The sequence below is a fragment of the Astatotilapia calliptera genome, chromosome 22, assembly GCF_964374335.1.
Source record: "Astatotilapia calliptera chromosome 22, fAstCal68.1, whole genome shotgun sequence".
NCBI lineage: Eukaryota > Metazoa > Chordata > Actinopteri > Cichliformes > Cichlidae > Astatotilapia > Astatotilapia calliptera.
In genome coordinates this window covers 1728114-1741661 of record NC_137442.1, presented here as the reverse complement: position 1 = coordinate 1741661, position 13548 = coordinate 1728114, and the positions used below count along the sequence as shown (strand labels likewise).

The 13548-nt window shown below is 48.6% G+C and overlaps 1 protein-coding gene across 2 annotated transcripts; it reads right to left on the bottom strand.

The window, feature by feature from the left end:
* Nucleotides 1–445: 445 nt before the first annotated feature.
* On the bottom strand, nt 446–13411 carry LOC113014268 (zinc fingers and homeoboxes protein 1-like). Of its 2 annotated transcripts, none has more exons than XM_080296715.1 (8): nt 13102–13411; nt 8061–8552; nt 6912–7535; nt 6429–6555; nt 4367–5596; nt 4146–4277; nt 3482–3882; nt 446–2754 (listed from the first exon to the last, which is right to left on the bottom strand). In XM_080296715.1, exons 2-7 carry the CDS (start codon nt 8426–8428, stop codon nt 3490–3492), a joined length of 2874 nt encoding a protein of 957 aa, XP_080152841.1. In that variant the 5' UTR covers nt 8429–8552; nt 13102–13411; the 3' UTR covers nt 446–2754; nt 3482–3489. The 2 variants fall into 2 exon arrangements, with proteins under 2 accessions (XP_080152841.1, XP_026011480.2); XM_026155695.2 differs by lacking the exon at nt 13102–13411 and adding an exon at nt 12409–12743.
* Between the last annotated feature and the right edge of the window lie 137 nt (nt 13412–13548).

Here is a 13548-nt window from a genome sequence, read left to right as displayed (position 1 = left end):
ATGATTTCTAAAAAACAAAAAACATCAAATGTTTGAAGAATTTATGGAGAAAAACTCCTTTTTTTAATTTAAAGGTAAATTACAGCAGTTACAGTTTCAGACATAATTTGAGAACAATATCTGAAAATGCAGTTAAATAAAACTACACTGAAAACTAAAAGTGCAGCAAGATGCTGTCAGTAAACATGAGCATCCAGGACCCACTCACATCTTTCTGAGATTTTCTTACATTTCCGAGTGTTTTTCCTTTTTTATTCCTCGTTTCCGCTAAATGTGCCGGTTTTTTAACCTTCAGTAACACCAACACGCTGTCAGTTTTATTTACTCGAGACATTTTTTTGATCGTTTACATCTTTATAAGTTCGTTCAGAGGCACAAAGACTCGACTGTATATGGAACATGAAGATAAAACGCGTTCACACAAACATAAAACAGGAAAACAAACTCGTTTTTTCACTTTTTATTTTTTGCTTGCAGACAAAAAAAGATTCATGAAAGTCCAGATATAATAAATAAATTAACTACTAAAAACCGTCGACTATTAAAGCGATTTAAAGAAGAAGAGGACGAGTGGTTGAAAGGTTACAGAGAAGATTTTACTGCCCACCTCCACCTGCTGATTGTTCCTTGATGGTTGCATATCCTATCAGAGACCTACGAGGTTCCCTCACCACAGGAAGAGCACAGAAAAGCAAAATAAAAGCTTTTTCCCCCCATATGAAAAGTTAAAAAGCTCCCGTAAGAACTGAGCCTGGTGGTTTATTGTCCCTAAAATATCGTCTTTAATTCGAGGAAACCTGAAAGATCTCGTTTAACTAGTTCACCCGTATTTGAGCTAATAAACGCAGTAATAACTATGTCTTCTTCTGCTGTTCCTCTTTGAAGCGATTCGCTGCCTGTGGTGGCGAACGCTGTCTGAAAGACATAATTATTTTCATGCATACAGTAAAGGAGAAACCTGTCGTCGAGTGTAAATGTCACAATCTTGCCGAGTTTGTAGTTTAACTGACTGAGGTAAAGTTGCCTGTTTCCTGAAGTAGAGCGCACCTGCCTGTGTGTGTTTGCTTTTTGGACGAGGAGGCGAGGAGGCGGCGCTCAGGTTCAAACGTTTCTCAACTTCATCGGTTTGTAAAGTTCAGATTATTTTTTTTAAAAAACCCAGAAAAAAAATCATCCGAGCAGCGAGTCTGTGTCCGCACAGCGTTAAAGGAAAAATCCACTTCCATCTGAACTTTTAGTTTTTGCTCTGTGACACGTCCGGTGATGTCCCTGTTCTTTCCGAGCGCTGAGCTGGATCACAGCTCACCTGTTACCTCTCCAGTGTGTCCTGGCCACACCTCTGATAGGTGTTCGGGAGTCCGAGCCACCTCGGCTGCCTCCTTTCAGGGCGGTCAGGAGGCGACCGACCTGCGGTCACCACTCGCAGCCCGTCAGCAGGGGTCAGGGAACGCAGAGCATCTGGAAAACTGACAGACAACCTGTCCCGTTCCTGCAGACAAACTTGGAGCGGCTTCTCACTCCCAGCCTGCTGATTCGCTGATTCTGGACCCAGCTGACCTGCGGCTGAAGACCAACCCAGTGGACCAACCCAGAGGTGGAGGCCATCGCTCAGCCCAGATCTTCCGTCCACTGAAGGGAACAAACCAAGCTCGCACCGCAGCCCTGCAGGGACCGGAGCCGCCCCGCCCCCACCCCAGGAGGACGAGCTGGAGCAGCGCTCTGTAACCAGGATCAAACGGGATCGCTCCTCTAGCATCCTGGGATCTATGAGCGAGACCCACCTGAGGCTGAAACCCTCTGGACCGGCATCCGTCGAACACCATCCATGGATGCTGGTGGTGTGAGCAGTGCAGTCGCGATGCAGGTAGTTTGATTAGAAGCTTCAAACCAGCGGTTAAAAGTTTCCGTCGGCACAGACGAGTAAACAACAGCGAGAATCAAAAATCTGTTTATGTCGAGGCGTGCTCGTCTGTGGTTACCCCGCAGAGGGTAAAACTGACCACGCTCTGAGTTTTAAAGTGGATTTTCCCGTTAACGGTGCGTCACGTGTTCTCTGGTTGTTTTGGTTCAAACTGAAATGATGTTGAAACTGAACCCGAACGCCTGAAAACAAAAACAGATTCAGCTTCCATTATATGTTTTATGTTGTTCAGACTTTAAGAAATCACCTGGAAAAATACAAAAGGTCTGCTGTGGGTCTCTTTCCAGCGCTGCGTTTGTCTTTATTTAAACAATCGTAGAAACAGAATGGCACTGATCGGAGCGGTTTTAAAAACCTCATCTTCAGAGGAGCCGAGTGTTTCTGGGCCGGAGGACGATCCCTCCGGAAAAAACGTCCCGCGGTTCCTCCGTTATTCTGAAAAAAGTCCTTTTAATAAAGAGAAAACCATGCGAGGTCTGACCTCTGAGAAATGTCCTGGACTTCTGTCTTTATACAAACGCTGATTTCTTTTTAGTTCTGTATGAAAATCTGAGTAAAAGCCGAGTCGCTGTCAGAGTAAAAGCTTGTCGTTTGTACAGGAGCAGAGCTGAATCGCAGCGCCGTTCGGTCCCCGGCAGACTAAATCCACACGCTCCGTCCTCCGTCGCGGCGATTCTCAGCTGCACCGCGACCCAAAGCCTCCGAGGCTCCAACCCACCGCTCGACAAGCGAATGTCCATCTGACCTTACCGCAGCCATCTTTGGGTCCCGAACCACCAACTGAGAAACACCACATCCTCTGTCATCTCTGCGCGGGGGGAGCAACGATAAACCTGAGGAAGGACAGGTGGGGAGAAGAGAGGCAGGTAACTACGGAGAAACACGCCGGGTCATTCAGGATTCATCTTGTTATCCCAACAGCGTCACATGGAGGTGACTCAGGAAGTCAGCCCCAGGTTTGGTGAGATGGCTAACAGCACCTTCACCCGAGGCCAAGTTTGCAGCATCTGACCAATCAGAATCATGGACGTGCCTACGGTGCACTGACTACAGGGACCCACAGGAGGGCCGGCGCTGTACACACTGACTGCACTGGATTCAGTTCAAAGCTCAGAAATCAAACAGAAACATGGAAATCTCCTGAACAACCACTGCAAAGTGGAGCAAACATCAAATCTGTGGCACAGCTGCAGTGTTAAAGACCGGGCCATGTAGTCTGTCTCCTGTTAACGACTATTATATGAATAAAGTTCAGTCTATTTGAAGTCAGGAGGCAAAGCTGGTAGAAGCAGAACTGCAGCACATGTCCCTGCAGAGAGCAGATTCAACCAATCAGGAGCTGTAATATCAGGCAGCTCCTCCTGTGCTGACAGGCTGTGGTTCTTATCTGTTTCTTATCTGTAGTTGGGTCGACTGAGGACAAAAGGTTTCATGAAACAGAAACTGCTTCTACCTGCTCGTCGACTCACGCGTCTGCAAACTGTGCGGTAATTTTCCTGGTTTTAGTTTCTGCTGAATCTCTGGAAATAAAAAAGGAATAAAACTGAAAACATTTCTCACCTGTCTGCTCACGTCTGCTCTTCTGCCTGAGGCTGTGATTGGCTGAAACCTTCAGATCCCTCCTGGATCTCTTCATCCTCCTCCTCTTCTGCGTCCTTCTCGTCTTCCTCCACGCAGTCGTCGTCCGATGCCTCCTCTCCTTGTTCTTTCACCTCCATTTCTCCCTCGCTGTCTGCGTGCTCCGCCGTCGCCTCCTCCTCCTCTTCCTCGTCCTCTTCCTCCGCCTCCTCATCGCTGAAGAGCTCCGTGCCCTCCTCCGCCCTCCTGGCGGTCTCGGAGAACCAGTCTCTGACCTGCTCGTAGCTCATGCTGGACTTTGCCACCAGCTCGTCCAGGTCCTTCTCGCTCAGGGCTCGGTGCTTGAGGTAGTACTCCTTCAGAAAAGCCTTACCGGACTTCACCTGCAGGAGGAACAAAGATCACCTTCAGTCACTTGTAATCCTCACATTTGCTACACAATGAGTCCAGGAGAGGCTGGACTGTGAAATGTGGACGATCCGGGGATCGAACCAGCGCCCTGGTTGGCAGACGACCTGCTAAAATCCAGCTGAATACTCGAGTTCTCCAGCTGCTCTCCAGCAGTTCAGAGACAGGCTGTTGTACCGCCTCTCGCCCAACGATGGCCAGCCGGGTAGGAATTTTTCTTTTTTTTCTAAAAACGCACCTTGATGGCACCGTCGCCGCCCTGTGGAGAGCGCTTGCAGGGATACGGCCGGCGCGTCCTCCTGGACCAACCACGGAAACGCTTCCTTGACTTCTTCTGGCTCTTTGCGCCGCCGTTCAACGCCTCGTCCACCTGGAACAAGAAAAAAACCGTCAGATGTTACCAGGAGATGAAGCGTGGCGTTTGTGTTACATCACAAAAAAGGTTTCCTGCGAGCGCACCTTGCCGCTCTGGTAGAGGTAGTACCACTTCAGGTTGCTGTTCTTGCAGGCGTAGCGCGTGTCTCCGAACCAGTTTACGATGTACGTCCTCGGCAGCCCGCTCTCCTTCGCCATCTGGTCGTACTCCTCGGGCGTCGGCCACTGCGAGTGGACGAAGGCCTTCTTCAGGATGTGCAGCTGCTCCGGCGTCTTCTTCACCAACTTCCTGCTGATGGGAGGCGTGCCCTGTCGTTCCTGAGCCGAGGGCGAAGGCGCGGCGGCCGGTTTCGCCTTCTCGTCGTCTCCCTCTGCGTCGCTGTCCTTCGACTGACCCGCCGACGGTATTTTCCTCCTCTCCGTGAACCAGGCGTCTACTTCGCGCCTCGTCAGCTTCGTCTCCGCCCGCAGCCGGCTCAGCTCCTCGTCTGAGGGCGTGTCCGACTTCTGGAAGCTGGCCTCCAGCACGAGCAGCTGCTCCGGAGTCTTTTCCTTGAACTTCTGCGGCGTGAAGTCGGGGAAGGCGTGGCGGAATTTAATGCGGAGGTCGCTGGAGGACCCGGCTGAGCCTGGAGCGCCGGCCGAGGTCGGCGAGGAGTCGCTGGCGTCGTCGCTGGAGTCGATGACGATGGTGGAGGTGTTGTCGCTGTTGTTGCTATCGTTGATGCTGATGCCACCGCCGCCGCTCCTTCCTCCTCGGCCGCCGCCGGCCGCGGCTCTGCCAGGCGTGGCCTGCGTCAGCAGCAGGCTGTGGTGGTCCTTGGAGTTCCTCTGGTTGTAGCGCGTGTCGCTGAACCACTTCTTTATCGCTCGCTTGGAGAGTTTGGTGACCTGCATGAGGCGCGAGATCTCCGCCTCGGTGGCGAACTGCCGCCGGCTGTAGCTCGCCTTCAGCTCTGCCAGCTGCTCTTTGGACTTCTTCGGCTTGCTTGTGGTCGAGTCCAGACCGAGCGACACGCCGGCCGACGAAGACGACATCTCGGCGTTCGATTCGGACGTAGACGGCTCGGCGGCTTTGGGCTGGCTGCCGGGGACACCCGCGACCGTCAGCGTGATGGGAGAGGCGACGGGGACCGCGCCGCTGTTCCCGGCCACCTGAGTGAGGACGAGGCCCGGCTGACCGACGATCTGACACGTCTGGAAGATGTTCTGCAGGCCGTTTGTGGTGGCAGCGATGTTAGCGGGGATGACGGTGATGGTCTGAGGGATGGTCTGCACTGTGCCGTTAAACTTCTTCCTCCGCGCCTCCTCCACCTGCAGAGAGGAGCAGTAGAAGGTCAAAGGTAAGGTGTGACATCACCGACTTTCTAAAGTTATTAAAGTTGTGGGAGTTATTGTTTAGATGCTGCAGTGAAGATGTTTCTCAGAACTGCTCAAGTTCCTGCCTCAGGCTTCCTCAGAGCCACAGACTTATTCTACATCTACGAAACAACCAGAACGACTTCCTGTCAGGAAACTGAACCACAATCATCATCATCAGCCACAACACAATCTGACCGGGAGTCACGTGATCAGTGAGGCGGTGACGGCCTGTAAAAACCTGTTTTATAAAGCGACCTGACGAGTCTGGCAGCAGTTAATAAACACTCATAACTGCAGTTCTTAAAAACTGGACCACGTTTGTGCTCAAGCACTTTTTTTAATGACCCAGGAAGAAGTTAATGATGTAGTTTCTACTCACACAGTGTGACACTCAACAGCACAATAATGTTTCCTGATGCTTTTCTCTGAGAGTAAATCTGACATAGGAGCAGATTCTTCCTTTTACCAGGATTCATCTGTAAACTGTGAAGGAAACGTGTCGCTGACGCTGACTGCAGATGGACCCGGAGACGCAGCATCAGCGACACGTTGAAACAAACTGCTGAACAGCCTCTGCTGCAAAATCCACTTTCAGTTTGAAGCCTCTGGTGGCCTTTCAGAGCTGTGGGACCTGCTGAGACTCGTCCTTCAGGCTGCTCGCACACAAACTCAGGATATTTGATCAAATTAGACTCTCGCGTGGTAACTGGAACAACATCAGACGTGACGGGAAGTTTAACTGCAGCCGGTCAGTCTGCGTGTGAGCGTCTGCTGAAGCACCCACCTCCTCCGGCGTCCAGCTGACTCCGTGTTTGAGCCTCTGAGCAGAAAACCAAACTTTGATCTGCTCCTCGCTGAACTTGGTCTGTGACGAAAGGCCCACGATCTCCGACACCGAGGGATACGGAAACCTGCGACACAAAAAGCACGCACACTGAAACGGCAGCGGGATTACACACCAAGAAACACGTCTGTGTGCTCGTGGAGCAAAGCAGTAACCTCCACCCGTCTGTGCTACCACCCAGCCTCCATCCAGCTGTGACTGATGCAGTAAATGCGGGTGTAGTAACCGGGCGGGTCGGCTGCTTTTTCGTATCATCAGGTGCACAGAGAAGTGCAGTAAAATAAGATAAAGCATGAGCGACAGCTGGCCTTTCAAAATAAGAGCGAGCCAACTGTCTGACAGTGATTAAATATACAAAAAGCTAAAATCAGTGGGCGGTTCCACGTGTGCGGCGCCCCTCAGGTGTACCTCAGGTGTGCTTACCTGTTGTAGGCGCTGACCAGCAGGACGTTGTTGTCCATGGCTGCGTTGTAGGTGGGGATGCTGCTGATGGGGATGAGGAGCTGCGTCTGCGTGCTGTTCTGCTGGCTCTGCAGGGCTGACAGAACCTGCGCCAGCGTCCCCGGAGGCAGCACGCCGCCACCAGCGGGGGAGGCCCCGCCTTTAATCTGCAGCACGTTGGGGCTGTTCACCACGATGCTCTGCGGCACGGCCTGGACCTGCAGCGGCGCGGTGATGGGGATGAGGCGAGGGGCGACGGTAGCGGGGGCCGTCGGCGCGGGCGACAGCGCAGGCGGCTCCTTGTCGTCATCCTCGTCGTCGCTTTCCACTTTGATGACATCGTCGACGGCCATCTTGTGCGCGGCGGTGAACTTCTTGAGCTCAGCTCGGCTCTTGTTCCTCATGATGGGCGTCTTGCTGAAGGCGATGCCTCTGCGCGCCGTCTCCTCCGCCTCGTCCTCCTCCACTTTGACGAAGCTGCCGTCGAAGGTCAGGTCGTTCACCGTCTGCTGGAAGATGGTCTCGTTGTTGCGCTTCACCATCGTCCGCGTGAAGTTGTCCTCGCCCGGGTGCAGCCGAGCGTTGTGGGCCAGCAGCGTGTCGTAGCTGGAAGCAGAGGATCATGGGTAAATAAAACAAAAAAGGAGATTCAGAACTCAAACTATGGTAAAGTCCACAGTGTTGATGCTCAGTTACAGATCATTTTTACATCTTGGCGTAAACGTCACTGAGTAGCAGCTTTCAGCCCTGAAATTAGGGATTAAAACAGTGATTTCTTTAATCGTCTCTTTGTTGAGATTAAAAATCGCTCTTTCTGCTGTGTTTGTGTGTTTTTTTTTAAGGAAGTGAATGAAAGTTTTGTTTCCTTCTGCTTGCTGGGACAAGGACTGCTGCTGTGCATTTACAGGAGGTTTAAAAATGAAACATTAAAAATGGACGAGTGGAGCCATAATTGCTCTGTTGGCGTTTTTCTGTCTGAAGATGATGAACTTTGACACGTGTTGGTGTGTTTGGTGTTATCAGTTACTCTAACCTGCCTTCAGGGCCTGGATCTGGACTGTTTTGGCTCTTAATCTTTCACATTTCTTTTTAAATAAACGCACTTCCTGTCAGGTGGTGTGAGCGTGGTACCTCTTGGTGTGGTAGTCACACTCCATGCAGACATAGGAGGTGTTGAGGACGACGTCGGGATGCTCCGTGTCCACGTGCATGGTGAACAGGTTGAGCTCCGACGTCTGGAAGCTGCAGTATTTGCACTCGTAGCCTCCCTCCGCTGCATTCAAGTCCAGGTAGGGGTCCGACGCCGCGACCTCACGCCTGCCGTCGGCCTCCTCTCCTCGCTCCTCCAGCAGGCCGGAAGCCTCTGAGGAGACAGTTGCCGCGCCGTTGCTGTCCTCTGGATCCGCCGCGCCTGTTACATCCTCCATCTCCTGGTCCGAGTCCACAGTTTCTCGGGGAGGAACCATGCAGGGGATGGTGGACTTCCTCCTGCTCGCCATCCTGAGTTTGGGTGAGCGCCGCGTTCAGCCGAGTGTTGGAGCCGACTCAGTTCAAGCCGTCCTGTCGTGGCTCCATAAAGGAGGAGGTCACCAGTCGAAATGTTCCCTTCGCTGTCTTTAAACCCTGTGGCACAGAAATGCATCATTACTCAGAGCACATCCCCACGATCACGCCACCTGTTCTTTAAGATCAAACATCAGCAGTTAACCCTTTAAAGCCGGTCGGAGCGGGCACGCTCCGTTTTGCATAACTACTTTTAAAACCCTGTAGAACCTGAACCTGTAAGCTAGCGCAGTAATTTTTTTGCATATGAAACCGGAGGAGTTGTACTTTCATCTGATGCCATCAGCTTGTCCTAAGTCACAGTTTCCTTCCACATAAAGCTTTGCAAAAATTGCATAAAAAGCACTTGCAGGAACAAAACATAATATTCCAGAAACACGCTTTGCCGATCCGATCAGCTGTTCGTAACACTTCCTACATTGGAAAAGACGTCAGTGCGAACTATCGCATGTCCGCCATTACCTGCCCGAAACTGGAAGTGACGTCATTTTCGCGGAAAATGTAGTTTTTTACTTGTAGGCCTTAAAAGCCTATACTGGTGTTTTTAAAAGTCATGTTTGACTTTATGCTTTTCTGAATACTTGCTGGGATGCTTAGAACTCAAATTGCACTGCTGGAAATAGTTTATTTTGATGCTGTTTTCTTTGCAAATTTGCATCATAGGATTGTTTTTCATTTTTTCTGCAGTATATAAAAATTGGTGTATCACAAAAATAAAACTATGAAGACACTCAAAATAAATTTCCTGTTGTTGTAAACTACTGTTTGCAACTTTTTGTATTTAAAATTTCTCCAAGTAGAAATATATGTAAAAAAAACAAAAACGATTTCCAATTTTTTGTAGTTTATTGCACTTTTTTGCATTTTATGTAGTTACTATGGACTTAATGCATACATATTATTAGAATTTGGGCTATAACAGTTGTATTGATGTATAGCAACTTGAAATGCTCCCGAAAATGGCTCCACAGCATGTAAAAAATATCCGGTTGTTCAGTCTGACGTCACTAGCCGTGTCTGGGTCTAAACTCCGCTGCAGGTCCATATATCAAACGATCACTGTGGCATTACTGAGAGTTGAAAACTGTCTAAAGTCTTTCATCTTTAATAAAATGATCAGCGTTCTGCTCTACCAGGTGTAACAATTGAGTTTAACATCCAGGCATCCATGAAAACAGAATTTATGACATTTAACAGAGTTAGAAGTTAGCAGGGAGTTAGCTCGCTAGCTTCTATCTAAATACAATATAGCATGTCCTGACTGCGGGGTTTTGGAAACAAATTCAAACGTACAGCTCTGCTATCACTTCCAGCATAAATGAAGACAGAAAACTAAACAGCAGTGACGTTTGTAGGGTTACTGAAGTTGGGCTAGCTGGTATATAATGATGTGCTACGTGACCGCTAGCGACACAGCTATGTTAGCATAATATAAACAAGCTAACTTTTTCCCCACTCGATAAAAGTTAGCGTGAGTGTTCTCGGTGGTCAGGAACAAATGCAATCGCATAGCAGGATGCTGTAAAAGGACCACACTTCAGCCAGGAGAACAACTGAGATAATCCATCCACAATACGAGGTTAGTCATTCATATACTGCTGCATGGGCTGGGCTGTAGTTACATCGTAAGGTTTTAAAAACTGAGCTTAAATAAATGATTAGCGGTAATAAAAGCCGAGGGAGGTCAACAGTGATCACTGACTGTTTTAGGAGCTTTTTGAGATCAAATAGAAGAAAATACATAACATTAAACATGTTAACAACACAAAAGCCATATTAAACGCAGACTACTTTAGGCCCGGAAGTAGGATTCGTCGCGTCATCACTGAACAACCGGATAATATAAGCTCTGGCGGACTTGGTTCTATGGTAGGTCTTAAAGGGTTAAATTATCACGTACGGGTCGCTCCACCTTCATCCTCCTTCATCGCTCTTGTCTGTCAGAGGCTTTGTATACAGTGAAGTAACATGTTTTTAAATGAACTGTGCAATTATTATGCTGTAAATGCTGAAACACGTTCATGCTGATGAAATCAGTTATTAAACTGTTCCAGCACCATCAGTGAATCCTTCCTATGATTGCTTGATCACGACCACGCTCAGTATCGTAAACTCAACGATCCATTTGTTAACACATCACACAAAAAAATGTCCGTTTACAGCAAAGATGGAGGGCGACAGCTCGTTATTCCGCAGCTCTGACTAGTTAACTAGCCTGTCTCAGAAGAGCAACTGCTCATGGTAGCCACAGGGCAACAAGGGCAACACAAACAGTGTCACGCCGCAGAAATCAGTCTGATTCTCAGAGGATACAAAAAAAAAAACAAAAAAAAAACAGACACACAAAAAACAACAACAAATAATCTTTCTGTTGCTCCGAGTTGCAGGTCAGGAAGACGGCAGCACATTGTCCTGTAAGCTATGGTGAAAAGTACGGCCAGCCTACGCTGACATGGTCTGTCCAACTTTGCAAACTGCTGGATTATATAATTTAACGAGGCTTTAGCTTACACTGACGACAGCAATAATTACTTAAACGAATATTTTGGGCATAAACAGCAAATGTATGAGCGTTAAATAGTTTAGTCACATAAACCTTCATAACTACAGCTACAGACAGCTTTGGTGTATGACAGCAGGATCCTTTAGATGATAAATTTAACTCCTAAAGTCTTTATCATTATTCTGTCATATTACATATCAGGTGTTACTGACCACGTGACTGTGTTTCTATTACCACTTAATTAACCCGCCGTCCCCCGTACACAAACAAACTCAGAGGTGTTGAAGCTGTCTTGGTTGGGTCTGTCTCCTCAGCTGCTTTCTACAGTTTTGTTTATTAACTGTTAATAAAATCAGAAGTTGCCAATAGTCCCAGTTTTGGTTTAATTCGTTTTTTTACTAACATCGGTGAAAGGGGAGGAGCCTGAGTCAGTGTCAGCTGATGGCTTCTTCTTCTGTTTGTTTATGTCAGGCTCCTAGCTGCCTGACTTTGTTTGGGCAGAAACATGGTGACCCTAAAGATTTCATTTTCCTTTCAGCCGTGGATTTAGGGGCAATAACGCAGAGTATGCAGAAAACCACACGTGATTTTAAATACTGTAAACAAAACAACAACAACATCATAATTAAAATAGTGCCAGTGTGGGGGATGATCACAGGATCCTTTCCATGAGTAACAACTCTGACCACTAACCCTACAGCTCACTGTGGGACATCAGGGAGATATAAAAGAATAAAAGGAGTTTTCCACCAAAGCCAGTGTAACTTTGCTACTGTGCACCCTGGAGATGCGTCTGGTACAGTGGCAGACCTAAATAAACTTTTACTGCAGTATATCCTAATCTTATACTGCTGCTGTACTGCATTTCTGAGGTAAATATTTGCACTTGTTGCTGCCCTACTTTGACTGTAGCCTCTACTTAATTAGGTCTGTGCTTTATTCCTTTGAAACAGCTGTAAACAGCTGATAGCTTCAGATCGGGATCATTGATTAGTCCAAAGTCCTCCTTTGTTTTCTTATTAATCATCGTATGATCCCTGGTGACCCTTCAGAGGGGCCCAGGCCTTAGTTTGGGGACCGGTTTACAAACCGTTACCAGTACTACTTCAGTCAGAGATACATTTCCTGCAGGGAAGGTACTTCTGATACTTCTGCTCAGCACTGATTGCAGTACTCAGTACCTTGCCTCGGCGGTGTGGGGGCTCGGCTCGCACTCGGTGTACTTCCTGCCCAGCACACACGTAAACATGTTAGAGCTCTACGAATCTCCCCTGTCCTCACTGAACATCCTCCCGCTAACGTTAGCTAGCCCCGCCGCTCCGCGCTGTGCTAGCCGACGCTCCGCTGCTTGCAGCGGGCAGCAGGCTCCAGCTGACGCCGCTAGCAGCCTGCTGAGAGCCCGGGCGTGTTTACCTGCACTGTCGGTTTCCGTTTTCCTGCATGTCGGAGCGAACAGTTAGCTGTAGCCGTGTCTGTTGATACGCAGTCTTCCGCCTTTTGCTTGATTTCACCGCGGCTCCCATCTGCTTCAGCCGGACACAGAGCCGCTCCAGCGGCCGGGGAACATGCTAACTACCGCCGGCTAGCTCCGGTTTGGGCCGGTCGCCGCTCCGACTCGCATTGCTCGCTGTCGCGCTTTGTTAATGAGACGGACCGTTTAAGTGAAAAGGGTCCGATAGTTCACCGAATCTGACGATGGCCATTTTTCATACCGCCACTACAAGCGAGCAACGGCCGAGAAATGTATCCGGTTTGAGCTTTTCGCAATAAGAGCATCAACGCAAACACGAGAAACGCCAGTAACATGAACTGTGTGGGTAACTGGGTAACTGTGTAATTGACACACTCACAGCTGTAGTTGAAGTCAACAACCACAGCGACGAAACACATTTAAATACGTTAAATTACAGTAATTACATCTCACAAAACCTACAACCTGCGATTAGAAATATTTCATTTAAAAATGATCCTTTGTTATTTTTTATTTTAAATTTCAGTTAGTGTAATAATGTTTAGGATGTGGGTTTGAATCCTCTGAGCTTTTCTGTGTGGAAGTTATCTCCAGGTACTCCGGCTTCCTCTCACAGTCCAAAGCGTTTAGGATACCTGGTGATTCTACGTGGACTGTGTGAGTGAACGGTCGTCCGTCTGTGTTAGCTCCTGACAGCCTGGTTACCCGTCTAGGTGCACCCCGCCTCTCGCCCTGCGGTAGCCGGCACAGGCTCCAGCCCTGGGTGGTGTTTTCTTCCAAGTAAAAACAATAAGTTTGTTTTACAGCGTTTCATATTCTGGGATGTGTTCAGTCAAAATAAAAGTACGCGCAAGCGCAATGTAGATGAAAGGAAACTAAGAAAATATATTTAAATGAAAGCTAATGACGATCACTTATCAGCACTCAGCTCACCGTGGCATCGAAAAACCACTAACAATGTATAAAAAGACTATTTTGAAGAAAGCGGAAGCGTCTGTCAGCGTGCTGAGGTCAGTGTGTGACATTAATTATTTTTTATTTTTTAAATATACACACACATATAGGAGCATGGAGGGCACGAG